General features: G+C 38.9%; 4 protein-coding genes across 4 annotated transcripts; all 4 read left to right on the forward strand.

The window, feature by feature from the left end:
• The first annotated feature begins 2,260 nt into the window (after nt 1-2,260).
• LOC122064123 (vignain-like) lies at nt 2,261-3,999 on the forward strand. Its single transcript, XM_042627860.1, has 5 exons — nt 2,261-2,382; nt 2,472-2,917; nt 3,034-3,272; nt 3,358-3,495; nt 3,591-3,999. Exons 1-5 carry the CDS (start codon nt 2,261-2,263, stop codon nt 3,852-3,854), a joined length of 1,209 nt encoding a protein of 402 aa, XP_042483794.1. The 3' UTR covers nt 3,855-3,999.
• A 3,593-nt stretch (nt 4,000-7,592) lies between these two features.
• On the forward strand, nt 7,593-9,198 carry LOC122082635 (vignain-like). The gene is made up of 4 exons (XM_042650329.1): nt 7,593-8,037; nt 8,240-8,478; nt 8,554-8,691; nt 8,792-9,198. Exons 1-4 carry the CDS (start codon nt 7,593-7,595, stop codon nt 9,053-9,055), a joined length of 1,086 nt encoding a protein of 361 aa, XP_042506263.1. The 3' UTR covers nt 9,056-9,198.
• Nucleotides 9,199-12,713: 3,515 nt separating this feature from the next.
• On the forward strand, nt 12,714-14,330 carry LOC122082628 (vignain-like). The gene is made up of 4 exons (XM_042650316.1): nt 12,714-13,170; nt 13,368-13,606; nt 13,680-13,817; nt 13,918-14,330. Exons 1-4 carry the CDS (start codon nt 12,714-12,716, stop codon nt 14,179-14,181), a joined length of 1,098 nt encoding a protein of 365 aa, XP_042506250.1. The 3' UTR covers nt 14,182-14,330.
• A 1,228-nt stretch (nt 14,331-15,558) lies between these two features.
• On the forward strand, nt 15,559-19,178 carry LOC122082622 (glycerol-3-phosphate dehydrogenase [NAD(+)]-like). Its single transcript, XM_042650311.1, has 11 exons — nt 15,559-16,333; nt 16,633-16,709; nt 16,809-16,881; nt 17,002-17,219; nt 17,294-17,401; nt 17,645-17,708; nt 17,802-17,839; nt 17,933-18,053; nt 18,166-18,220; nt 18,320-18,368; nt 18,730-19,178. The coding sequence occupies exons 1-11, from the start codon at nt 16,156-16,158 to the stop codon at nt 18,883-18,885; spliced, it is 1,137 nt and encodes a 378-aa protein (XP_042506245.1). The 5' UTR covers nt 15,559-16,155; the 3' UTR covers nt 18,886-19,178.
• The last annotated feature ends 6,250 nt before the right edge of the window (nt 19,179-25,428 follow it).

Raw genomic sequence — 25,428 nt, forward strand, 5'->3', positions numbered from 1 at the left:
CCTGATCTTACGACATTTTCCTCTATGCATATTGCACCCTATGTAAAGTCATGCAGTTTCGATTTTATTCCAAAGGAAGAAAGTGGCTAGGCTGATTCCCTTACTTGGAAGGGTCAGTCCTTAACATGTAGGACCAAATGATCTTTTCCACTCCTTGAAATTTTAATGCTTGTAATTCGGAACCCATGTGTTATACATTCTCATGAAAAAAAAATACTCATTACGAAAAAATATTCTTAGAGATAATGTAAGTCCACATGTTTTTCGGTAAAAATAATATAAGTCTACTTTGGCAGTAGCGCAACATGATGGTTGGTGGGTATGCAGATATATATATATATATATATATAATATAATATACATGGGAGTATAGAAAATACAATTTGTCACGTGATCAGTATAGAAGTAGGGTTTTTAAAAAATTCAAGAATGGGTTACAGATCTGTCGATTCCAAGTTTCCAACTACTTGCTTGGGTCTATCAGTTCAAACCCAAACAGCTTCAATAATGGATTTGATTGGAGGAGAATACGAGGTGGTTTTCCTCTCGTGCTTCTTCTATATAAACCAGCTTCATGATTCCTAAGTTCCCATCAAAGCTTGAATCCAATTGCAATGGAGAAGAAGGTTGTTCTTGTTGTTCTTGTTGCTTTCTCTTTTTTTTTGCTAGAAATCAAAATTGTATTAAAATGGAGAATAAAAAGATATAAGGGAATAGCAAGAAAAAGACCAAAAGCTAAAGAAAGGACCCCACCTTCGGCATTGCCATCAGCAGGGTCCTCCAAAGCTATCTACAGAATCTAAATCTTGGTTTGGAGAAAGAATCCCATCTAATCTCCTCAATAATATGAGTAGGAAATTCCTCCATGGTTCCAGATAATCCTGTTTTTGCAGCTGATTTTGCAAGGTAATCCGCAATTGGATTGGCTTCCCTGTAGCAATGAGAAATCTTCCAAGATATAGAATTGAGGTAGTGCTGTAAAGAGAGCCACTCTTGCAGGGCAAACCAAGGGAGAGACTTGCCTTGAACAGCGGTGACTACTGCCACAGAGTCAGATTCAATCCACAAGTTTGTAATCTTTTGACCCATAGCATGGCGGATACCATGAAGAAAAGTCATGAATTCTGCATAGTAGTTCGTACTGATGCCAAAGAAATGCTTGAAGGAGAATATAACTTTCCCATTGGAATCACGAATGACACCCCCTCCTCCTGCTCGACCAGGGTTTCCCATGGAACTACCATCAATGTTTATCTTTGAGCAGGCGAGTGGAGGCTTGCACCAAATGACTTCAAGAATGGAAGGAGGGTCGCCTGGAACTGCATGCAACCCTAGTTTCCTGCAGCAAAGAAGATCAGCAGTAGTCCGAATGACCCCTTTTAAGTTGAGATTAGACTCCTTGAGCGTTCTCAATATTTTCATGAATAGCAGAGAGGCATCCCTACTCTTACCACCGTGCCATCGATGATTCCTTTCTTGCCAAATAGTGTCGGTCACTATAATTAAACCAGCTGCCCAAGGATCCTTTACGGACAAAATTCTTCGCTTTCGTTTCCACCAGGATATCAAATCAGCAATGGAGGATTGATCCTTCCAAAGAAAACCAAAACAGCTCAAGAAATTTTCCCAAAGGACTCGAGAAACACTACAATTTAAGAAGAGATGGGGCAGAGTCTCAGCATGAAGACCGCACATGATGCATTTGGAGGCTAAAGATATGCCTTTTTTCATAATGATATCATCAGTAGTAAGCTTCTGGTGACACAGACGCCAGCCAAAAGTTGACTGACGAGGAGAGAGGCCTTTCATCCAGACCAGCTCATGCCAAGGAACCTTGGGATTTCGGCGGCGAATATCATTCCAGGCTGAGAAAGTACTGAATTCACCAGAGGTAGAGAGGGTCCAAATACATGTATCTTTTAAGTTGCCTCTCGGGATATTGATAGTTGAAGCAGCTAGAAAAAAATCTTGGAGAAGAGAAGATGAAACCGTGGGGAAGTTCCACTCATAATTGTCAATAAAGGCCGCAACTGTCATGGAGGAAGATGCAAATAACTCCTCTCTCAAACCTGCCTTTTGTTGAAAAGATTCAGAGTCAACCCATCTATCTTTCCAGCAGTTTATGGAAACCCCATTACCCACCACCCATCGCTCTTTGCTAGAGACAAGAGACCACATTCTTCGAAGGCCTGGCCAAATGGTGGAAGATTTATACCCTTTCTTAAGCTCCCCATTTTTCTTCAAAAAACGAGCATTAATAATGCTGGACAGGGCTGATGAAGAGTGTCTTATATTCCATACCTGCTTACAGAGAAAAGCTTTATTGACATCCCTTAGACGCCTAATTCCCAGCCCTCCTTCTTGTTTAGGCTTGCAGATTGAGTCCCAACTAACTGTAACTCCTTTGGCTGTTTCAGGGTCGCCACTCCAAATGAAATTCCTCATCCATCTTTCCATGATGTTCAGTAAAGAGCTAGGCCACCAGTAAACAGAGAAGTTGTGGTCTCATTTTCTCTGCTTCTGGGAATATCCCAGAGCTTCGATTTCCATGAAAAAGATCTGGAGACTGAAGATAGTCTCTGGAACTTGTTCGAGAGGTGGAGTCATCATCATACGGTTTCTAGAGATCTCTCAGAGAAGCCAAAGCGTTTCAATGTGTTCAAAGAGAATGTCAAGTTCATTCATGAATTCAACAAGAAAGATCATCCTTACAAGTTGAAGCTCAACAAGTTTGGAGACCTGACCAACCATGAGTTCAGGAATCTTTTTGCAAGCTCCAAGGTGAAACACCACAGCATGATGAGAGGGACTTCCGGCACTGGTGGGTTCATGTACGAGAAGTTCGATAAGGTCCCTGCTTCCATTGATTGGAGACAGAAAGGAGCTGTCACCCCTATCAAGAACCAAGGCCAATGTGGTAAGTCAACAATAAACTAAGAACGATTATTTATGGAGAGGGTGTTCAAGTACTTATAAGTCTGGACTACTCATGTTAGATCTGACGTGGAAACATGTTTGATATTTGTGTTGCAGGAAGTTGCTGGACATTTTCAACTGTAGTTGCTGTTGAAGGCATAAACCAAATCAAAACAAAGAAGCTGCTGTCATTGTCTGAGCAGCAACTGGTGGATTGCGATATAGGCGATGGTAACCAAGGCTGTAATGGAGGTTACATGGATCGGGCGTTCGAGTACATCAAGAAGGTTGGAGGGATCACTACAGAGGAGAGTTATCCCTACACAGCTACAAATACGACTTGTGCTGTATCCAAGGTATATATATAGATCATAAAATATGAACTCACTCATGATCTACTGGTGAGATTATTATAGAGTACTAAGAAGTAAGATCTTGCAGGTGAATGCTCCTTTGGTGACAATTGATGGGCATGAGAACGTGCCTCCTTCCGAGATTTCCTTGATGAAAGCTGTTGCAAACCAACCTGTTTCTGTTGCCATTGATGCTGGTGGTCCAGCTTTCCAGTTCTACTCAGAGGTAAGTGATGATGAGAAATTAATAAAACTTGAAATTAAGATGGGTCATGAACTGATCTTTTAATTGCTTTGTGGGTGATGATGGATGATGAACAGGGAGTATTCTTTGGACCCTGTGGGACAGAATTGGATCACGGAGTTGCAGCTGTGGGGTATGGAACAACTGTGGATGGGACCAAGTATTGGATAGTGAAGAACTCATGGGGCACAGATTGGGGAGAGCAGGGTTACATTAGAATCCAACGTGGAATAAAAGCCCAAGGAGGACGATGTGGTATAGCCATGGAAGCTGCTTATCCCATCAAAAACTCCCCTAATAGGGATGCCAAGCCGGTTTCCCCTCTCAAGGACGAGCTCTGAGGAGAATTTGTGACATTTTTCTTTGAAGTTTTTGTGGTTAGGCATTAGGCTAATAATGGAATTTCTTGTATCTCTCAGAGAATGGAATAAAATATTGTATCAACATCTATAAGCAGCTGTGAATTGAATGGCAATTTTCTTTTAATTGTTGGTTTCATAATGATCAAGAGAAGGGTTAAGGCAAGCAATCAAAATTCATAAGATCCAGTGTTTAAGTTAATAATTATGATATAAGCCCTCACGGTTGTTGCCATCTTGCCCAAACACAATATAAACTTACGTGGAGATTAGGCCATGGCACACCCAAAAACCCTAGGTCACTCAAAACCCTTATGAAGTTTTTGATGAGGTAGCACCCTTTGGGTTTGGCATAAGGTTTCACTCTTCACCAATCGTGTAGAGAGAACCTCTTAATCCACGGGATCTAACCCTCTGATCGAGTTAACAAAAGGTACTTCAGAAATTCAGAAATAAGGGGCAGGAGCTGATGACGACATTCACTACTATTTGAGGAGTTCAATCATTGTGACAAATCACCTTGGATTAAGAGATTCTCTTTACCCTGGGTGTATGGTGGAAAACTTTCTCCATTGACCCATACAATCACTATCCGTGTTTCAATTATATGGTCTACCATGTACTACACCATTTTGCATACTCGTTTACACTGCAGGGCTTGGGCCTCAGTATCAGGTTGAGTTACAACCAAGAATGATAGTGAGATTGAGCCCAATCCATAAATGCAAGTGTTTTTGGACCTCTTTTGAAGGGTTAAAATGTTGTCCCAAACTTGAATTTATACCACCAAACTTGAGAATGGATTTTACGGAATTAGTTTTTGGTTTATTGCCAGCCCTAATGAATAACAGGGTTGTCCACAAACTGAGTTGATCAATACTTTGCCCTCATTCCCCCTAGTGATTTGGCATGGATATTCTTGGTTGAAGTAAAAAAGAACAATACAAAAACTAAAAAAACATATAAACATGTTGAAAAGTGGTTCTCTGTTTGGAAGCGCAGCTTACATGAGAATTTCTTATCTTCTTTTTTTTTTTGTCGTCAAAATATTTTGGAGTAAAGGTTTCTTTTCACATTGGGAGGAGAGATATGGACACATGGGAGTGCTTACGTAGGCCTTGCTTTTGGACAAATTCTATTTTTTTTCTCAAAAATATTAGTCTGCATGATTTTCATTTTGGGAAAACACTGGCTGCACTCACCGGTGAACCGTAAGCTAGCACCCACTCTCTCTCTCTCTCTCTCTCTCTCTCTCTCTCACACACACACACACACACACACACACAAATGGGGGTGGGGTCACTCTAGTGGCTAAGGTGAGTATTCCTACATGGCTAGACACCCAACTCTAGACAAAGCTACGGGTTTACCACCACATCCTCTCCATATTTGAACGACGATTGATGGATATGTCAAGATGAAAAAAAGTGTTATAGGACGACACCAAATCCTCATTTGGATAATCAAAGTTGGCGGCTATTCTAGCAAACGGAAAGACACAGGGATGAGTAGACTTCTTGCGGCTTAGCTCGTCTGACTACAAGCCTAATCTATGGTAGAGCTGGGCTTTTTTTGTTTCTATAACTCCTAACACGCTACTTGCCTCTTCACTCTTCCCCTAACTATTGGACTCCACTTGCTTGCAGCCCCTCACTAACACAGCCCCCAACTACTAACCTAACGACTGGCTTATAGATTTCAAAGTTTTTTGTGCAGACTGGGGCAACGGCTCCATCGAGCAGTCACCACAGGCCATTTTGTGTGGCATAATAGGACCTAATCTATAACCGAAAAAGAGCTCTCTCTCCCCTCTCTCTCTCTCCTATGAAATGACCCTCTTACCCCTCTTTTCAATACCTCATTTTGTGCCTCCATTAGTGCTACCCATTAGTTTATCACATACGGGGCGGTGTGCCTATCCCTTCTTCTATATTTTTATAGATATGAAAAATCAAATCGAATCGGTAACAAACAATAATGGACTGATTAGTGCCCGCCAATACAACCCAATAAAATCCTAAAACCGAATTAGACCAAAACTAAAACCAACCAAACGCCAATATCACTTTAATGATTTGACTTCTATCTGAGCCGATACATGCATAAAATCGGTTCTAATCAATTGAAACCAATTGGAACCGACTCTGTGACACCCCTTTCTCATACTCTCAGAACAACACATCTCACACTAATGGAGCCAAATAGAAGCAATCACTGTATCTCCATTATGGGAAAAACTTCCGTAGGCTGTCAAAATGCAATTTCCCTAAAACATAGGTATTTTTAATATTTTCTCTCCTAATACAGGCCCCATTTTTTCAAGATAACCATTGATATGGCGTACAAATTCAATTCCTTCCTACACTTGCAATGTAGGAAACCCTCTTCCCTCTATTATATATAAACTTACCAAGTGGATTTATATCTTCACAAAAAAAAGAAAAAAAAAAAATACCAAGTGGATCTTTATGGTGTCTGCCTCATGCCTCATTCCACATGATACAGATCTGTTTTCGTCAATGAACTCGACCTAATTCGATCAGACTCAATATAAATCAAATTAGTGTTAATCAAAAGCGACCGATTTAATTTTTAAAACAATGTACAAAAGATTATCCATTAAACACCACTGATAAGATAACTTTTTGAATTGTTGTTGAAGCCTTGAAGGGGAATTAGGGATAACTTAAATCTCTAAACATAAGCTTGAGGAATGGGAGTCTAGAGTGGGGACTATGTGTTGGGAGCGTGGGTTTAAAAATCGGAATTGAATTGGGTAAGTCAGCTGAATCAAATTGGAATTCGCCAACCACAACCTATATTCTCATCATTCTGAAGTGAGCAATCTTATTTGGGTTTCTAGGGTTTAGGAGAATTCTGTACAATTTCCAATCAATTCAAAAGGAATCAGATTAAAATTAGCTTAAGGGTATGAATTGGAAATTGAAACCACTTATCAAATTGAATTGAACGGTTTAAATCAAATATAACAAATTGTTTATTAATCGGTTCGATTTTAATTCAAGAACTGATAGGTGTATTCAGTGCATGAGGCTCCTGCCATTGCGGGATCTAAGGAGGATCATTATATATGCAACTTTTACTCTGCTTTGCAAAGAAATTATTTCACAATTCAAGCCTGTGACCACTGGAAAACAATGGAACAACTGAATCATTGTGCTGAGGTCCGCCCACTAATATAAACAATGGTTTTGATTTTAATAAGTGAAATCATTTAAATCGTCAATTTTAAACCATTTAAAAATCAATTAAATGCGGTGTACTATAACATGAAGTTAAACCTATTATTAATGTTTTGTAATTGATGTAAATCATATTTATTTATTTATTGCATGCATGTATATTTATCACGTGGGATGTTACATGGTGTGCTAGGGCAAAAAATTCTAAATGACTTTTATTATTATTATTATTTAAAAATCTAGGTTCTCAATGTTTACTTGCTTAGGTCTATCTGGTTTCCTCTTATATTATTTTATTTCCTTTGGATAGAATTAGGTCCATGAGTTCAAACTTGAACAGCTTCAACTTCTTGTTTAATGTACACTTGTTCCCATACCATTATTCTGCATATGTTTATTTGGCCTTCAATAATTAATTTGATTGGTGGAGAATACGATGAGGGTTCCCCACGTGCTTCTTCTATATAAACCAGCTTCATGACCCCTAACTTCCCATCAAAGCTTGAAACCAATAGCAATGGAGAAGAAGGTTGTTCTTATTGTTTCTTTGTCGTTTGCACTACTTCTGGGATTAGCCCAGAGTTTTGATTTCCATGAAAAGGATCTGGAGACTGAAGATAGTCTCTGGAACTTGTACGAGAGGTGGAGGAGTCATCACACGGTTTCTCGAGATCACTCAGAGAAACCAAAGCGTTTCAATGTGTTCAAAGAGAATGTCAAGTTCATTCATGAATTCAACAAGAAGGATCATCCTTACAAGTTGAAGCTTAACAAGTTTGGTGATCTGACCAACCTTGAGTTCAGGAATCTCTTTGCAAGCTCCAAGGTGAAGCACCACAGCATGATGAGAGGGACTTCCGGCACTGGTGGGTTCATGTACGAGAAGTTCGATAAGGTCCCTGCTTCCATTGATTGGAGACAGAAAGGAGCTGTCACCCCTATCAAGAACCAAGGCCAATGTGGTAAGTCAACAACAAATTAAGAACAATTATTTATGGAGATTCCAATATATATATATATAATAATAGATTGGTTTATGTTTTTTATAACTAGTTATGCGGGTTAAGGAGAGGGTGTTCAAGTATCTATAAATCTCTATAAATCTTTACAACAGACCATTCATATCAGTTTTGACATGGAATATGTTTGATACTTGTGTTGCAGGAAGTTGCTGGACATTTTCAACTGTAGTTGCTGTTGAGGGCATAAACCAAATCAAAACCCAGAACCTGCTGTCCTTGTCTGAGCAGCAACTGGTGGATTGCGACACAGGGGATGGTAACCAAGGCTGTAATGGAGGTCTCATGGATCGTGCGTTTGAGTACATCAAGAAGGTTGGAGGGATCACTACGGAGGAGAGTTATCCCTACACAGCCACAAATACAACTTGTGCTGTGTCCAAGGTATGTATATATAATATAAACTCACTCATCTACAGATGATCAGATTAAGAGTACTAAGAAGTAAGAGTTTTTCAGGTGAATGCTCCCCTGGTGACAATTGATGGACACCAGAACGTTCCTCCTTTCGAGATTTCCTTGATGAAAGCTGTAGCAAACCAACCTGTCTCTGTTGCCATTGATGCTAGTGGTCAAGCTTTCCAGTTCTACTCAGAGGTAAATGATGAAAAATCAATTAAGAAATATTGAAATTAAGATGGGTCATGAACTGATCTTTAATTTAATTGCTTTGTGGGTTGTGATCGATGATGAACAGGGAGTATTCACTGGACCCTGTGGGACAGAACTGGACCATGGAGTGGCAGCTGTGGGGTATGGAACGACTGTGGATGGGACCAATTACTGGATAGTGAAGAACTCATGGGGCGCAGATTGGGGAGAGCAGGGTTACATTAGAATCCAACGTGGAATACCAGCCCAAGGAGGACGATGTGGTATAGCCATGGAAGCTTCTTATCCCATCAAAAACTCCCCTAATAGGGATGCCAAGCCGGTCTCCCCTCTCAAGGACGAGCTTTGAGGAGAAGTTGTGGCATTTTTCTTTGAAGATTTTTGTGGTTAGGCCGTAGGTTAATAATTTAATTTCTTGTATCTCTCAGCGAATGGAATAAAATATTGTATCAACATCTATAACAGCTGTGAATGGCAATTTTATTTTAATTATATTGTTGGTTTCATAATGATAAAGAAAGGGGTTAAGGAAAGCAATCGAAATTCATAAGATCCAGTGTTTATGTTAATAATTATGATATATAATCCCTCATGGTTGTTGCCATTTTGCCCAAACACAATATAAAAAGAGAGATTAGGCCATGGCACTACCAAAAGCCTTCTCATGAAGTTTTTGGTGACATAGCACCCTTTGGGTTGGTGGTAAGGCCTCACTCCTCATTCATTATGAATAGAGAACCTCTTAATCCAAGGAAATTATCCCTCCGCTTGAATTGGGAAAGGTATTTCACAAATTCGTAAATAGGAATAGTGGCCAGAGTTGATGATGGCATTCGAGTGACAAATCACCTTGAATTAAGAGATTCTCTCTTCACTTTGGTGCATAATGGAAAACATTCCCTAGGGACCCATACAACCACCATCAATGCCTCAATTATATAGTCTACCATGTACTAGATCGTTTGCATATTGATCTACGCTGTTGGGCCTGCCGACCCAAACCTGACCCACTAAATTATATCTCAGGCTCAAGCTGAGTTATGGCCAAAATTAGCAATAAGACTGAGCCTAAAGGAAAAAATTTGTTGCTACCCAAGTAGCTGCAACCCCTTGCTGGCAGCCAAAGAAATGGAATAATTCACTTCCCCCTAGAGTTCACAAATACCCTCCCAGGTTATAGTATTTTCCAAATTACCCTTTTAGATTCTATTTCTTTGGCTGCCACAGGGATTATAGCTACTTGGCTGCAACCCAGGCAGCAGCTAAATTTCATCCGAGCCTAACCCACAAAATGCAAGTATGTCTCACACAGTAGAAGTTGGAGCATATCTCTCTATTCTCTATGTGAAGGCTTATCACGGTCTCAGGCACAGCCCGCTCCCTTTATTAAGCCCATGGGCTCAGGAGAAGGTCAGAAAAAACCACGCCTAATACCATTAATTCATAGATGGGCTTTTATTTTGGGCCTAAGTTTCCCCGTACAGCTTGTTTTTAAGCTCGGGCCAACCTATTGGGCCAGGTATTTTTGGACCTCAAATACCATCAAACCTGAATAATATTACGGAGCATTTTAATTTTTGGGTTATTGCCAATTCTAATGAATAACAGGGCCCTCCACAAACGGAGCCTTATCAATACTTTGCCCTGATCCCCCGAGCGATTTGGCTTGGACTGCTCAGGCTTTAGGCCCAGGCTGTCTTGGCTGCAATCAGTCTCTGTTTGGGAGTGCAGCTTACGTTGGTATTTTCTATGACTATTTTTCTGCTTTCACATCGGGAGGAGAAAGATAAACATATGGGAGAGAGCAGGCGTAGGTCATGCTCCGAGTAGAATTCTTTTTTTCTCAAAAATCTTAGTTTGCATCATTTTATTTTGTAAGCTAGTGTCCTCTCTCTCTCTCTCTCTCTCTCTCTCTCTCTCTCTCTCTCTCCTGTGAAATTCCCATTTTGCACCTTCATTGGTGTCACCCGCTTGCTTACCACATGTAGGGTAGTGCACTAATCCCTCTCCCTATATTTTTATATATATGGAAAATTAAATCGAATCAATAACAAACAATAAAGGACTGATTAGAGTTCGTCAATACGGCCCAATAAAACCCTATAACTGAATTAGGCCAAAACTAAAACCAACCGAACCCCAATATCATATTATCAACTTGACTTCTGTTTTAACCGACGATTATCAATCAAAACCAGTTGGAAGTGACCATGTGACACCCCCATCTCATACTCTCATAATACACACTTCTCACACTGATGGAGCCAATTAAATCGAAGCAATCACTATATCTCCACTATGGGGAAAACATACCTACGCTGCCAGAATGCAATTTCCCTCTCACAAAGGTATTTTTGATATTTTCTCTCTCCTACTATGAATATATGAGCCATATCTTTTTCAAGATAACAACTGATATGACGCACAAATTCCTTCTTTACATTGGCAGCGTAAGAAACCCTCTTCCCTCTATTATACCTACCAACTTACCAAGTGATTTTATATAGTGTCTGCCATGCCACATGATAAAATGATGGATTCTATAAAAAAAAAAAATCCCCCAATTAGGACTAGTCATCATCTGCTATGGGGAAAGGTTATAAATTAACAATTTGAAGTAATATACGAACAACTTATTTAATGTAAGGTGCAGTACTACATTATACATATTGGATATATATGAAGATAATAATACAATATACATGAGAGTACTAAAAAAATAAATAAATAATAAAATCATGTGATCAAATACAGAAGTAGGGTTTAAAAATTCAAAAAAAGGGTACAGATATGTTGTTTTCATAAATTCCAATTCAATTCTGATTCAAATCATTTTTTAACAGGTTGGACTCAACCCAACTCTATCAGACTCAATACATAAAATTAGGGTTAATCGGAATCCAAACAGACGCTTAAGGAATGGGAGTCCAGTGTGAGGAGTTTGGACTATGAATCAAAAAATGGGAATTTGATTGGATAAACCGGCCGATTTAAATTGGAATTGGCCGAACCCAACCTCGATTCTTATCATTCCAATGCAGGCAATCTTATCTGGGTTTCTAGGGTTGAGGAGAAATCTGGCCTTCCAATTGGTTCAGAAAAAAATCAGATTGGAATCAGCTTAAGGGGGTGAATGGGAAAACTGAAACCACTTACCTAATTGAATCAAAATGTTTAAATCAAAACCGATAAAACTGTTTATTAATTGATTCATTTTTTTTCAAGAAGTGATAGATGTACCTAGTGCACGAGGCTTTTGCTATTGCGGGACCTGAGGAAAGTCATTATGTACGCAGTCTTACTCCCTGTTTGGCAAAGAAGTTGTTTCTTCAATTCAAATCCACAACCACTAGGTTGTAATGGAACAACCACACTGTTGCACCAAGGTCTGCCTCGAATGTAAGAGAGAGTTTTTATTTTATTAAGTGAAATGATTTAAACTGCCATTTTTTTAACCGATTAAAATCAATTAAATGCAATATATTATTGGACGCATTATACATAGTATACCCATAAAAGAATTAGTTAGTCCTACTCCATATATGCTCTTTAATGTTTTGTAATTGATTTAAGAGATACGGGGACCACTAGGAGCACACCTTAAAGCATCAACAAGGTGAACATCTTCACATTTTATGAGAGAAGGGGCAATCATTTCGGAGACCAATGTGTATTTAAAAATGAAAACATTCTCCCTTAAACGATCGATGTTTATTTATTTATTGATTTATGGATTTATTGCATGGCATGTATATCTATCACGTGGGATGGTAGATGGTGCCAGGACAAATGATCTCAATGACTACATGCTTAGGTCTGTCAATTCAAACTTGAACAGCTTCAACTTGTTTATTAATTATCATATCTTCCCATGCCCTTATTCTGCATTCTTATTTGTCCTTCCATAATTAATTTGATTGGTGGAGAATACGATGAGGTTTCCCCACGTGCTTCTTCTATATAAACCAGCTTTATGATCCCTACATTCCCATCAAAGCTTGAAACCAATGGCAATGGAGAAGAAGGTTGTTCTAGTTGTTGCTTTATCGTTTGCTCTACTTCTGAGCTTAGCCCAGTGCTTCGATTTCCATGAAAAGGATCTGGAGACGGAAGATAGTCTCCGGGACTTGTACGAGAGTTGGAGGAATCATCACATGGTTACTCGAGATCCCTTAGAGAAGCCAAAGCGTTTCAATGTGTTCAAAGAGAATGTTAAGTTCATTCATGAATTCAACAAGAAGGATCATCCTTACAAGTTGAAGCTTAACAAGTTTGGTGACCTCACCAACCTTGAGTTCAGGAATCTCTACGCAAGCTCCAAGGTAAAGCATCACAGCATGATGAGAGGGTCTTCACGTGAAGCCACTGGTGGATTCATGTACGAGAAGTTCGATAAAGTCCCTTCCTCCATCGATTGGAGAGCCAAAGGTGCCGTCACCCCTGTCAAGAACCAAGGCCAATGTGGTAAGAGAGCAATAATTAATGGAGATTCCAATATATAATTGATGCGTTTATTGAGATTTGGGTACATCTTATCCTTACAAGTTAGTAAGAAAATCCTTTTCACATTAGGTTATTCACATTCGATGATGTAAGATTATTACTTCCATTTCAACGTAAAACCCAACAAAATTAATGTGTTATCTTTATGTCTGTTACAGGAAGTTGCTGGACTTTTTCAACTGTTGTTGCGGTCGAGGGCATAAACCAAATCAAAACCCAGAACCTGCTGTCCTTGTCTGAGCAGCAACTGGTGGATTGCGACACAGGGGATGGTAACCAAGGCTGTAATGGAGGTCTCATGGATCGTGCGTTTGAGTACATCAAGAAGGTTGGAGGGATCACTACAGAGGAGAGTTATCCCTACACAGCCACAAATACAACTTGTGCTGTATCCAAGGTAATATATATGATATGAACTCACTCATCTAGAGGTGATCAGATTAAGAGTACTAAGAAGTAAGATTTTGCAGGTGAATGCTCCCCTGGTGACAATTGATGGACATGAGAACGTTCCTCCTTTCGAGATTTCCTTGATGAAAGCTGTAGCAAACCAACCTGTCTCTGTTGCCATTGATGCTAGTGGTCAAGCTTTCCAGTTCTACTCAGAGGTAAATGATGAAAAATCAATTAAGAAATATTGAAATTAAGATGGGTCATGAACTGATCTTTAATTTAATTGCTTTGTGGGTGATGATCGATGATGAACAGGGAGTATTCACTGGACCCTGTGGGACAGAACTGGATCATGGAGTGGCAGCTGTAGGGTATGGAACAACTGTTGATGGAACCAAGTACTGGACCGTGAAGAACTCATGGGGAGCAGATTGGGGAGAACAAGGTTACATTAGAATGAAGCGTGGAATACCAGCCCAAGGAGGATTGTGTGGTATAGCCATGGAAGCTTCTTATCCTATCAAAATCTCCCCTGATAGGGATGCCAAGCCGGTCTCCCCTCTCAAGGACGAGCTCTGAGGAGAAGTGACATTTTTCTTTGAAGATTTTTGTGGTTAGGCCTTAGTTAATAATGTAATCTCTTGTTTGCTGTATCTCGCCGAGAATGGAATAAAATTTTGTATCACCATCTATGAGCAGCTGAGAATGAAAATTTCTTTTAATTGTTGGTTTCATGATGATCAAGAAAAGGGTCAAGGCTAGCAATCAAAATTCATAAGATCGAGTTTATGTTAATAATTAGGGAAATTTTTAAAAAAATTGGTGTGATATGAAACTCGGGTTAGTTACGAGGGTTGTACAAGAAATATTTCCTAATAGTAATGATATAACCCTATCATGGCCATTGCCATCTTTCCCAAACACAATATAAATTGAAAGAGAGATTAGGCCATGGCACACCCAAATACCCTAGGTCATTCAAGGTCTTCTCTTTTTTAGGTGCAAATTCAAGGCCTTCTCATGAAGTTCTTGTTGAGGAAGCATCCATAGGTGTGATGGTAAGATTTCATATTTCACCCACGAAGAAAAAACCTCTTAATCCATGGAATCTAACCCTCTTATTGAATACTGTAAATAGGAGATCAAAGTGGTAAGAATGTGGTCAGCACACCCAAAAACCCTAGGTCATTCAAGGCCTTCTCTTTTTTAGGTGCAAATTCAAGGCCTTCTCATGAAGTTCTTGTTGAAGAAGCATCCTTAGGTGTGATGGTAAGATTTCATATTTCACCCACGAAGAAAAAAACCTCTTAATCCATGGAATCTAACCCTCTTATTGAATAATGTAAATAGAAGATCAAAGTGGTGAGAGTGTGGTCTATCACATATTAATTAGCCAACTCAATTATATGGTCTACCGTATAACTATTTTCCATGCTAATGTACACAACGGGTTTGAGCTAGGCCTAGGCCTAACACTAACCCTCCAAATTATAGCTCAGGCTCAGACCTAGAAATGGCCAACAATGACACTGAGGCCTAGCCTCCTAGTACTTCTAATCATATATATCGTTTTTTTCTGAAACTTGGCAAGCACAATCAGGATCAAAATCCTCTGTTTTTCTCATTCATGTTTTTCCTTGTTTTGCTACCTGCAGAACGCGACACGTGGACAACAAGGAGACCAACGGTCAAGAATGGATGAAGATTATTACATCCGATGCGTTGGTCTTAAAGTTGTCGACGTGTCACGTTCTGCAGATAACAAAATAAGGAAAAACAGGGATGAGAAAAAACAGAGAATTATTTTCTCACTGTATCATGGTTTACACAAGAACTTGAAAGAACCTAAATTTGGCAATTGATCCCAACAGCTAACCGAGCCACTCGTCAATTATTTACTGGTGACAAGTCCGTTGCTGGATCGCCACAAAGAAAGGATCTTTAACCAAGCCAAAGCCTGAAAACAGGGGCTTCCAACTTCCTCACTTCGATTTCTCCTCCCACATAAAAACATTTCCATTTCCCAATTGAGGAGATGGCTCACCCTCACCCCGCAACTCCTTCATAGATAAATCACAAACGCGTTGTCATTGAGACTCAATTCTAAATTTGGAAACAGGAATTCAAATCGGAGAGATTTCATGGTGGGCTTATGGAACAGAAGGTGTTAACTGGCAAAGAGGATCTTTTGTTCTTCTTCTTCTTCCTGTTCAGCTCCTACAGTTTCAATTCCTGATCTCTTTCAAATTCCCAACGCGTGTCAGGATAGTGTTCTCATTCCTTCTCCACCAAGCAAAGCTCCAAGATGGTGTTTGTACTTTCTCTAGCCCTTTCGTCTCTGTAGTAGACGAACTATGTTGACAAACAAACAGAGACACACAGAGGGAGAGAGTTGATCTACAAACACATGGTCTCATGAACCCAGGAAACGTGTTCGCCAAATCATCAAATTCTCCGCCTGAGCTTTCATTAGTTATATAAATAAATCACATTACCATCTCTCTTTCGTGGTTTCAACCTCTCTCTCTCTCTCTCTACCCATCTATCTATTCCATGGCTCCAGGTCTGGAAATTCCACAGAATGGGCATTTAGAAGGGAAGGACATTCCTTCCAGCCCCACCGATGAAGAAGTGACGAAATCCAAAGTAACAGTTATCGGCAGCGGCAATTGGGGTAGTGTCGCAGCAAAACTCATCGCCTCCAATACCATCAAGATGAGCTCCTTCCATGGTGAGTATGTCAGTAGATCCATACCATTCCCATTTCCTTTTTTCCTCTATTAACATTTCTTACCATCATCATAATACACCAACTATATCACATATGTATCAATGTATAGGCAGAGCTCATCAGTCATTGCCAGACAAATCAAACCATGAGGATTATAGTACACAGTGGAAATTTTTCTCTACGGAATTCCCACGAACACATGTCGTGCATTTTATTTTGACATTTTTTCCTAATCAAATGTCGAACTACTGACTGAAATTATGTTTCTTTCTTCTCCACCAACAATACCTTTATTTCAGATGAAGTGAGGATGTGGGTATTTGAGGAGACACTACCTACAGGCGAGAAGCTCTCAGAAGTCATGAACCGAACAAACGTAAACTCTCTGCACATCCTTCCCTGCTATAATACTTCAACGTTAGACATCAATTCTAGCTTTCTTCTTCTTTCTCTAATCTTTTTTTCCTTCTAACAGGAGAATGTGAAGTATCTCCCTGGCATAAAGCTTGGGAAGAATGTAGTAGCAGATCCCGATCTCGACAATGCAGGTATACGTTCTCTTCTTACTCTGGTTCCCTTTCTGCGAAATTTTCGAACGTGATCAAATCCAATCTGATGATTCAGTGACAGAGCCCTTCATTTTTCCTTTTTCTCTCCTTCCATTGCAGTTAAGGATGCAAACATGTTGGTTTTTGTAACTCCACATCAATTCATGGAAGGTATATGCAATGAACTTGTTGGGAAGATAAGAGGGGATGTTGAGGCTATATCCCTCATCAAAGGAATGGAGGTAACGACGGAAGGCCCACACATGATCAGCACCTTCATCTCTCAACACCTTGGGATCAATTGTTGTGTTCTCATGGGTGCAAACATAGCTGATGAGGTGATAAAGCCAACTTGATTTGATTACCCAATTTCCTCTTCTTCTACTAACAAAGATGAGTCTGCAATTCACAGATTGCTGCCGAGAAGTTGAGCGAAGCAACAATAGGATACAGGGAGAATAAAGAGGTGGCAAACAGATGGGCTCAACTGTTTGCTACTCCATACTTCCTGGTCACGACTGTGAGTGTGATGTCTCTCTTTCTCTTTTCTTTCTTTCAATCCAAATTGAAATTCATCAATCCACAATCTATAATCACATAAAAGTGATAAAACCCATTCAATTAACAAATGAATATCATAAAAAATGAGCCTAAACACTGCAACTGTACAGTGCACTACCATTGTAGACAAACAACAAATTCCCGTACTTCAAACACCATTAACAGATCTAATGTTTGTGTCTGTTATTAAAAAAAATGGCAGGTCCAAGACATAGAAGGAGTAGAACTATGTGGAACACTCAAGAATGTAGTCGCCATTGCTGCAGGTTCAATTAATCAGTTTTTTTCCCTCCTTCCCTTGTCTTTTTTTTCCGGGCTCTCTCCAATAAAATCAAAGAATCTAACTTTTGGTTGCCCAGGTTTTGTTGATGGCTTGGAGATGGGGAACAATACAAAGGTTGTATGCAGCTATGTCCTGCTTTATTTACTTAAATTTACCGACTGAGTTGCATAAGCTCATGATTAAAATGCTAAGCTACATAATTAACAGGCTGCAATAATGAGAATTGGTCTGAAAGAGATGAGGAGCTTCTCAAAGCTGTTGTTTTCATCCGTCAGAGATAGCACCTTCTTTGAGAGCTGTGGGATAGCTGATGTGATCGCAACATGCTGTAAGAACCAGAAAAAAATTCCTTCCTTTGTTCGATTCCTATATTTTTATTCTTCAAATGCATACATACATCATACCATGAAGAAATGTAGTAAAAACTTCTGTTATGGCAGTAGGAGGAAGAAACAGGAAAGTTGCAGAGGCTTTTGCAAGGAATAGTGGGCAAAGGTTTTTCTTTGGCTAGATCTTGTAGATGCAAACATTAGAAACTATATTCTTCTGAATCCAATGACCATAATAATTAATTTTTCAAATTTTCGCCACCAGGTCTTTCGATGAGCTTGAAGCAGAATTGTTACAAGGACAGAAGCTACAGGTAAATGACAATAATAAACTTTAATTATCCATTCTTTCCTCTCTCTGATATCCCTATAATACACTTAACACAACTAGAGAAAACAAGAAATTAAAGAAGCACCTGGGTTGGAGAGGGAGAAGGCTACCATTGCCACACTAGGGCCTTCACTACGTTCAAAAGGTTCCGCTACCACATTATTTTCCACATTTCTCCTCTTCTAGCGTAGGAGAAAAAATCTCCTTTCTGCATTCAACCGCTGGTGCAAACTACATTGTTAATGCGGTTTTCCAATTGTAAGCTATAGAACACACAGGATAATGGGCATTTTTCTTGCATATGACTTTCTCATCTGATCCTGTTTTCTTTTTCTTTCACAAGGGGGGTCTTAACAGCAGGAGAAGTTAATGCGGTTTTACGCCATCGTAAATGTCTAGAGTTATTCCCGCTTTTCAGAACAGTACACGAGATCTGTATCGGCCACCTTCCTCCCTCGGCGATTGTTCAATGTTGTGAAAATAATACAGCAATGCTCTAGCTGGTGAAAGACTCATGGAAAGAAGCATTGCCCATGGTTCACATGCCTCTTCTACATAATCCAAAGGTGAAATTTTCACAAGACTATGTTACAGCATTCAGTCGGAGTTCCGAAGAGATTTCAATCCACTGAAACGAAAAAAAAATTCATGCCCATTCACTCGCCATTTTAGGGGCAGTATACAGTAGCAAAGAGCAGTTATTTTATAGCACATTAATTGTAATCCTCATGGCCTACTATAAGTCTGCCAGTTTCCAAGTATGAGAAATCTATGACTCTCAGCTTTCCCCCAACTCCTCAAAGAAGAAAATCTCCTTTCCCTCAAATCATACAACTTAGAAGTAGAATAGATACGGAGTTAACTACAGGTCTACCAAGGAAAGATTTAGCACATTTTTGCCCCTGAAACCATCCGACCTCTTTCTGTTTTAATTAGATAATCTACTCTCACAAATATACATGTGAAATAAATAAGGTCTCTTGTCAAGTAAAAATCAGGTATATTTTGATGCAAGTTGAGAACAGTAGGCAATAACTTCTTCACTAAAGCAAAGAGGTGAAGAGAGTCTGACATGTTGTATTGCTAAACCATTGCTAAATCAACAGGAAGCTAAGAAAAATCTCAAGGCCACAATCTTAATATAGTTTTTTTTTTCTTTTGGGGGGGGGGGGGTTTGGGGGGGGGCCTATACACTTGGGAGTCACGCAGGACCACAGAGATGGCATCTATTATTTTAGAGGCCTAACTGATTTAGTTAAAAAAGAACAAGACATCATAACCAGCAACTTAAAGTTTTGAATAAAAAGAATGGAGTATTCTACAAGCAAGTGGCATAGAGGACACCAATGAGGTGTGGTGAAAGGATTTCATAAATGAAAGGGCGGCGAGATCGTATCATTTGAAGAGGAGAGAGCCGGAAGATAAAGGGTACTATCATATGGTCTCCTGGCGGTTTCAAAGAACCTTCTCCCAATTTATAATTAGTGTAAAGCCTTCCTTTTCATTGGGGAAAAAAACAGAGGAAAAGGAATCACACAGCAACATAATGTGGATTCCTTTACACTGCACCTCACAAACCACCATGGGACCCACACTCTCTCTACATTAAAACCTCCCCTACTGTACGATTCCACACCCTCCCCTCCTGCAAAACTGCACACAAATGCCGAAAAAAACCCTACCCCCAAAAGATAACCCACAATCAGCCGACTCGAGTGGTAATAAGTTGAAGACATTTTCTCCACTAGGCTACCAATCCCATTGGTGACAAGATATCAACTCAATATGGTAATAAGATACAAGAAGCGCCTATCATTTTCAAGCAGTGTACCCCTATGTTTAGGATCTACAAATGACATTTATTTTTCCCCCTATTTTCTTTATTCTTCTTTTTTTCCCCGAAAAAGAAAAGAGAACAAAAGTTATATGAAGATATGTTGCCATGAAAAAAAAGAAACACCCGCAAATCATCAACCCACTTTCACTGTACATTTAAAAGACCATACCCGGTGGACAAGGCTCCGTGCGAGGTCAGGTGCAATAGTTAAATAAATCAACCCCCTCCCTCCCTCCCTCCCTCCCTCAAAGAAGGTTTTATATTTCTCACCATAAGAGAAAAATATTAAAACAATACCTGAAATCTGAAATACCCATCAAACTGTGCTAGGCATAAGATGACGCCATCATCCCTTCTCCACAGGGAAAAAAGAAAAGGAAAACCACAATCATCCTTTTAAATGATGAAAAATACAACAACAACAAATTCAGCATTATTCCAACTTAACGGGATCTACTACAAGGATATGTGAATACAATATATTTTGAATACCAAGGACATTCAAAAAAGCAAGTCCCAAATGCAACAATTACTGAAGTTTAGTTTTCAGCAGATGATTTGTCCAATAAAGCCCCATCGACACACGGTCATCTTGTTTCTTATTTTCTATTTGCTTCCTGTGAATCACCGTAAACAAATGCCACATTCAACCGTTGGAACTCCTTGATTCAATAATAAAAAAAAAAACGAAAAAAAAAAAAAAAACAAACCTAACCATACAAGCATTCATCACTTACACGAAAATTACCATCAAATCATAGCCGTCCTTACCTAACAGCACTCTTCCTTTAAAATCCCTGTTCCAGACAATTTCCCCCACCACCACCTAGCAACTCCATCTAAAACCCAAGAGACAAAACTCTTTCTAAAGAAGCACTACATCTCGGACAGATTCTCAAGTAAATCCAAATAAAAAATAAAAAGAGTCAACCTAATTGGATGGAGTTCAGATTCTGGTCAGAGTCAAAAGACTGCGATGATTCAACTGCAAGATTATCTCAATTAGAGAAATAGTGAAATATGGAAAATTAAATCAAAATATGCAAAACTCTAGTTACTTTCAATCAGAGACTCAGATGAACCTGAAACTCTGTCGAGTTCAGTAAATCAGGGGTAGAACACTAGCCGAAAATCCCAACTCAACACAAGGGCTGGATCTGAGAATATGAGTCGATCCTAGTTGGACTAGGAGACCTGTATAACAATAAATTTACCACACAAAACAGAATTCAGAAATTGGAATATATAGATCAATCAATTCTGAACATGATTATGAAACTCAGCAGCAACAGATTAATAAAACCAGTAAATCGAGTCTATATTCAGAAAGCAGAATCTCAACTTAAGAGATGAAGGCAGAATGGGAAATTCAGTAATAAAACCACAGATCTGCAGGTTAGATCTGATGGAGATACTGATCGAGTCTCTCTAGAACAATAAAGAACAAGTCCTCAAAATCCGAAGATATTCCAATGGCCAGATTCTTCTAACTCAAATTCATACAAAAAAAGTCCTGCATATGAATTCCTGATTAGACTAAGAATTGCAGAAATTTTAGAAGAACAATAATTTGCAAAATGGAGATAGAAAGGAAGAATGTGACCTTTGGCTCCCCACCAGCAGTCCTAGATCAGAATCACACCGATCCAAGGATTTCCTACCCTAAGCTGAGTCTCACAGCATGCATACTCTATCAGCAGCAAAAGAAAAGGCTCAAGCCAAAATCTCATTAATCAAATTTGTGTACAATGCTGAACTCCATTACAAACTTATTTAAAAACTCAAAAACAGGCTTAATACTAAAAAGAAAAGACCTAATCCAATCCTTAATTAACAAGGTAACATAAATTAACTAAGAAACCAATTCAAAACAATACTGGACTTATAGAATCCTAATCCAGCCTAACTGAAAAAAAAATAATAATAAGAAGTAGATTAAAGAATAAAAACTCACTTTACTAATCCCGTATACCTATTAGCCTCTAACCATATTATATAGGCCAATTAAAATGGCCCATTACAATGAAAACCCATTGGCCAAAAGGTCAAACACATATATAACCCATCCCAAGGCTTATTTACAATAAAATAAGCCCTTTACGTGACTTCTCTGCATCACAATCCTTTCAAGTTTCATAGCATATTTGCAATCCGACACCTAAACCTACTCTCTAGCATCTCAACTCTTCAACACTTTTCAAGAAACCAAATACCTCAATGATTATTTGATCCTCCCCTCTAAAACCCATTTTTTTTTCCTGAAGAAAAGGAATGATCCTCTCTAAAACATTTTTCCTTTTACCCAACCTATTTATTGAAGTTGAAATCAATAATACGCATAGAACCCTAACTGAGTTCACAGGGTTCCCAATCCTACATCAATAACTTAAACATCCTGCAGAAACCAGATGTAAAAGATTGCAAGGGACAAAAGTGGCTGGTGGAATTCAAAAATCTATCTTCACTACCTACAGGAATTAAATTACATAACTGCACAAGAAAGCTTTCTATAAGACTCTAAAAAATAAAAAATAAATAAATAATAATAATAATAATAAATAACACTAGTACTGCATGAAGCACCATAGGCCTATTGATCTTTCTACAATAAAATCTCCAGAATGACTACAAGCCCCTGTAAGTTTGTTAAAGTTTTACGTATTCATATAGTTGGCTGAGAAGCACATGCTTGGTTAAAAATCCAGAAAGGTTTAATATTATTTTTTTCTTTTTCCACTTTTTAAAAGGGAGCTGGTCCGTGGTTGGCAGTTAGGTTAAGTCATGTTTTGAAACCAGGCAGGAGGTACAAAGCAGAAAGATCCCTTCTCTGTTCTTTAAACAATAGGTATATGACCATGGGTCATCCATCATCTCCTCAAAACAGACCACAGTCGTTTTTCGACAACAGATTTGACAATCACTCAAACTGAAATTGGAAAGATAAACTGGCTGCAATCTCAACAAATAAATGTCTTTCTCATAAGAATTCAAAATGAGCTGTTACAAGGATAAAACATTTAATATTGAGCACAAAACAATGCCAGATAATATTTGGCACATAACGAATGTTATTTGAATCCATCCATGATGCAGTCACCACATAAGACTGATTTCAACCACTAAATATTCCCAACAATTGATAATCGGTGGGGGAAAAAAAAAGAGAAAAGAACAAGGTAACTTTCCACTGAGAATAAGCCATTCAGATTGAAATGTTTAATATGTTTATGCGGAATCTGTTATTAAGAAAATAAGGAAAAGTAACACAACATTACAAAATAGGAAGTTCAGAGGCCAGGGCCACATCTAACAACTGAGAAGCTTATGCCAAAGAATCTTTTTGCTTGGCTTGTTGCAGTAGCTCTTGTCGGACCCTCTTGATCTCCATTTCTCTTTCCATTCTCTCTTGCTAATATAATAAGAAAACAAATACAATTAATATTAATAATCAAATAGAAGGATGTAGTTGATGCTAGAATTTCAAAGAAAAGATAATTGAAGAACAGCCAATTCTATATGTTCATTTGAAGAGCTACAAAGTCCAGCCAATACTAGCCTTTGCATTAATTAAGCCACCCACAGATGAGCATCCCAAGGTTAACACCACTCCAATAGGGCGTACCCAGTGCATGAGGCTCCCACCACTGGAGTGTCTGGGGAGGATCATAATGTACACAGACTTACCCCCACTTTGCAGAGGGGCTGTTTCTTGTTTACACTACTTCGATAAATACCCATAAAACTTAAATAAGTGGTGCTTCAAGACACCTTTTGTCTAGTAAAATTAGCCAGCCTAAACCAACCACAAACTGTACTATGTTTACATAACAACAACAAACTCAGCCTTATGCCAACTGAATGGGGTTGGCCACATGGATCCGTGCAAAAACAAAAAAAGAAATTTGACTATAAAAGAAAAATAGCACAACACCAGAAAGTCAGGAAAATCTCGACCAAATGGTGTCAGCTACATGGATCATTCCCTCCAAACGGCTCTATCAAAGGTCATACTTGGGACAAGACCTAGACTATGCATGTCACTCCTCACTACTTCTCCTATGGTCGTTTTAGGCCTGTCCCTAGCTCTTTTAGCTCATTCAATCTGAATCAAATCGCTCCCCCTTATTGGAGCGTCCCTAGGCCTCCGTTTAATATGGTCATACAACATCAAACAACTTTCTAGGAGCTTACCATTGATCGAGGCAACTCCCGAATCAGCTCTAACATGCTCATTCTTTACTTTATCCTTCCTATTTTTGCTGCACATCCATCTTAACATCCTCATTTCTGCTACACATAGCTTATCTATGTGACACTTCTTAACTGCCCCAACATTTTTCCACATACATCATAGCCACTAGTACAACAGTCCTATAGAATTTTCCTTTAAGCTTTATAGGAACACATCAGTCACATAATACTCCGTTCGCATCTCTCCACTTTATCCATCCCACTTTTGTTTGTGAAAAATCATCCTCTATGTCAGCTTTATTTATAGATGACCCTAGACATCTAAAATAGTCTCTTTGCGGTATCTATCTCTCCTCAATTTTCACCATATCATTACCCACCATAGTGTGACTAAATTTACCATATACTCCGTCTTCAATCTGATTATCTTAAAAACCTTTTGTTTCTAAGCTTGATCGCCATAACTCCAACTTAGTGTTAATCCCTTTTTTTCTCATCCACCAACATGATATCGTTGGAGAAGAGCATACACCATGAGACATCGTCTTCAATGCTCTTGGTAATGTAGAACTAGGATTGACAAGTCAACCTAGTCCCAATGTTGCAGAATACTCTGTAAGAACTTGAGCAGATCAATAACACTTTGTATAGTTGAGAGAAGAAGAAGATGAATTAAGGAAGAGGACCTCTTGTGCTTCACACCGCTGAGAGTCAATTGGATCAAACACCAATTCCATCAGCCTTGATCAAACACAAGACAAATCTCCATGTAGAAGACAATAGCAACAACCATTAATTTTTTTTATCAAAATCATCTAGGCCTTTAGGAGCCTCCTCTTCTTTATTTATAATGTTAATGAAGGAGGGAATTACAAAATAGAAGGTTCCTCAAAAAGGAAACCAAATATTCTCCTAATACAATAGCTACTAAAAACTGAAATTAGAAACTAACTGAAATTAGAAACTAGTTGAAAAAGGAAACTAACAACTAAGGACTTGACTCAATTAATAACTT

Source organism: Macadamia integrifolia, chromosome 1 (genome assembly GCF_013358625.1).
Source record: "Macadamia integrifolia cultivar HAES 741 chromosome 1, SCU_Mint_v3, whole genome shotgun sequence".
Lineage (NCBI taxonomy): Eukaryota > Viridiplantae > Streptophyta > Magnoliopsida > Proteales > Proteaceae > Macadamia > Macadamia integrifolia.

What these genes read in the sequence shown, in the direction of transcription:
- LOC122082635 (XM_042650329.1), top strand. Translation starts at nt 7,593, where the DNA reads ATGGAGAAGAAGGTTGTTCTTATTGTTTCTTTGTCGTTTGCACTACTT. An exon ending in CAAGAACCAAGGCCAATGTG is followed by an intron (nt 8,038 to 8,239) that starts GTAAGTCAACAA and finishes CTTGTGTTGCAG; the next exon opens with GAAGTTGCTGGACATTTTCA. An exon ending in CTTTCCAGTTCTACTCAGAG is followed by an intron (nt 8,692 to 8,791) that starts GTAAATGATGAA and finishes GATGATGAACAG; the next exon opens with GGAGTATTCACTGGACCCTG.
- LOC122082628 (XM_042650316.1), top strand. Translation starts at nt 12,714, where the DNA reads ATGGCAATGGAGAAGAAGGTTGTTCTAGTTGTTGCTTTATCGTTTGCT. An exon ending in CAACTTGTGCTGTATCCAAG is followed by an intron (nt 13,607 to 13,679) that starts GTAATATATATG and finishes AAGATTTTGCAG; the next exon opens with GTGAATGCTCCCCTGGTGAC. An exon ending in CTTTCCAGTTCTACTCAGAG is followed by an intron (nt 13,818 to 13,917) that starts GTAAATGATGAA and finishes GATGATGAACAG; the next exon opens with GGAGTATTCACTGGACCCTG.
- LOC122064123 (XM_042627860.1), top strand. Translation starts at nt 2,261, where the DNA reads ATGCTGGACAGGGCTGATGAAGAGTGTCTTATATTCCATACCTGCTTA. An exon ending in TGTTTAGGCTTGCAGATTGA is followed by an intron (nt 2,383 to 2,471) that starts GTCCCAACTAAC and finishes TGTTCAGTAAAG; the next exon opens with AGCTAGGCCACCAGTAAACA. An exon ending in CTTTCCAGTTCTACTCAGAG is followed by an intron (nt 3,496 to 3,590) that starts GTAAGTGATGAT and finishes GATGATGAACAG; the next exon opens with GGAGTATTCTTTGGACCCTG.
- LOC122082622 (XM_042650311.1), top strand. Translation starts at nt 16,156, where the DNA reads ATGGCTCCAGGTCTGGAAATTCCACAGAATGGGCATTTAGAAGGGAAG. An exon ending in CAAGATGAGCTCCTTCCATG is followed by an intron (nt 16,334 to 16,632) that starts GTGAGTATGTCA and finishes CCTTTATTTCAG; the next exon opens with ATGAAGTGAGGATGTGGGTA. An exon ending in CATACTTCCTGGTCACGACT is followed by an intron (nt 17,402 to 17,644) that starts GTGAGTGTGATG and finishes AAAAAATGGCAG; the next exon opens with GTCCAAGACATAGAAGGAGT.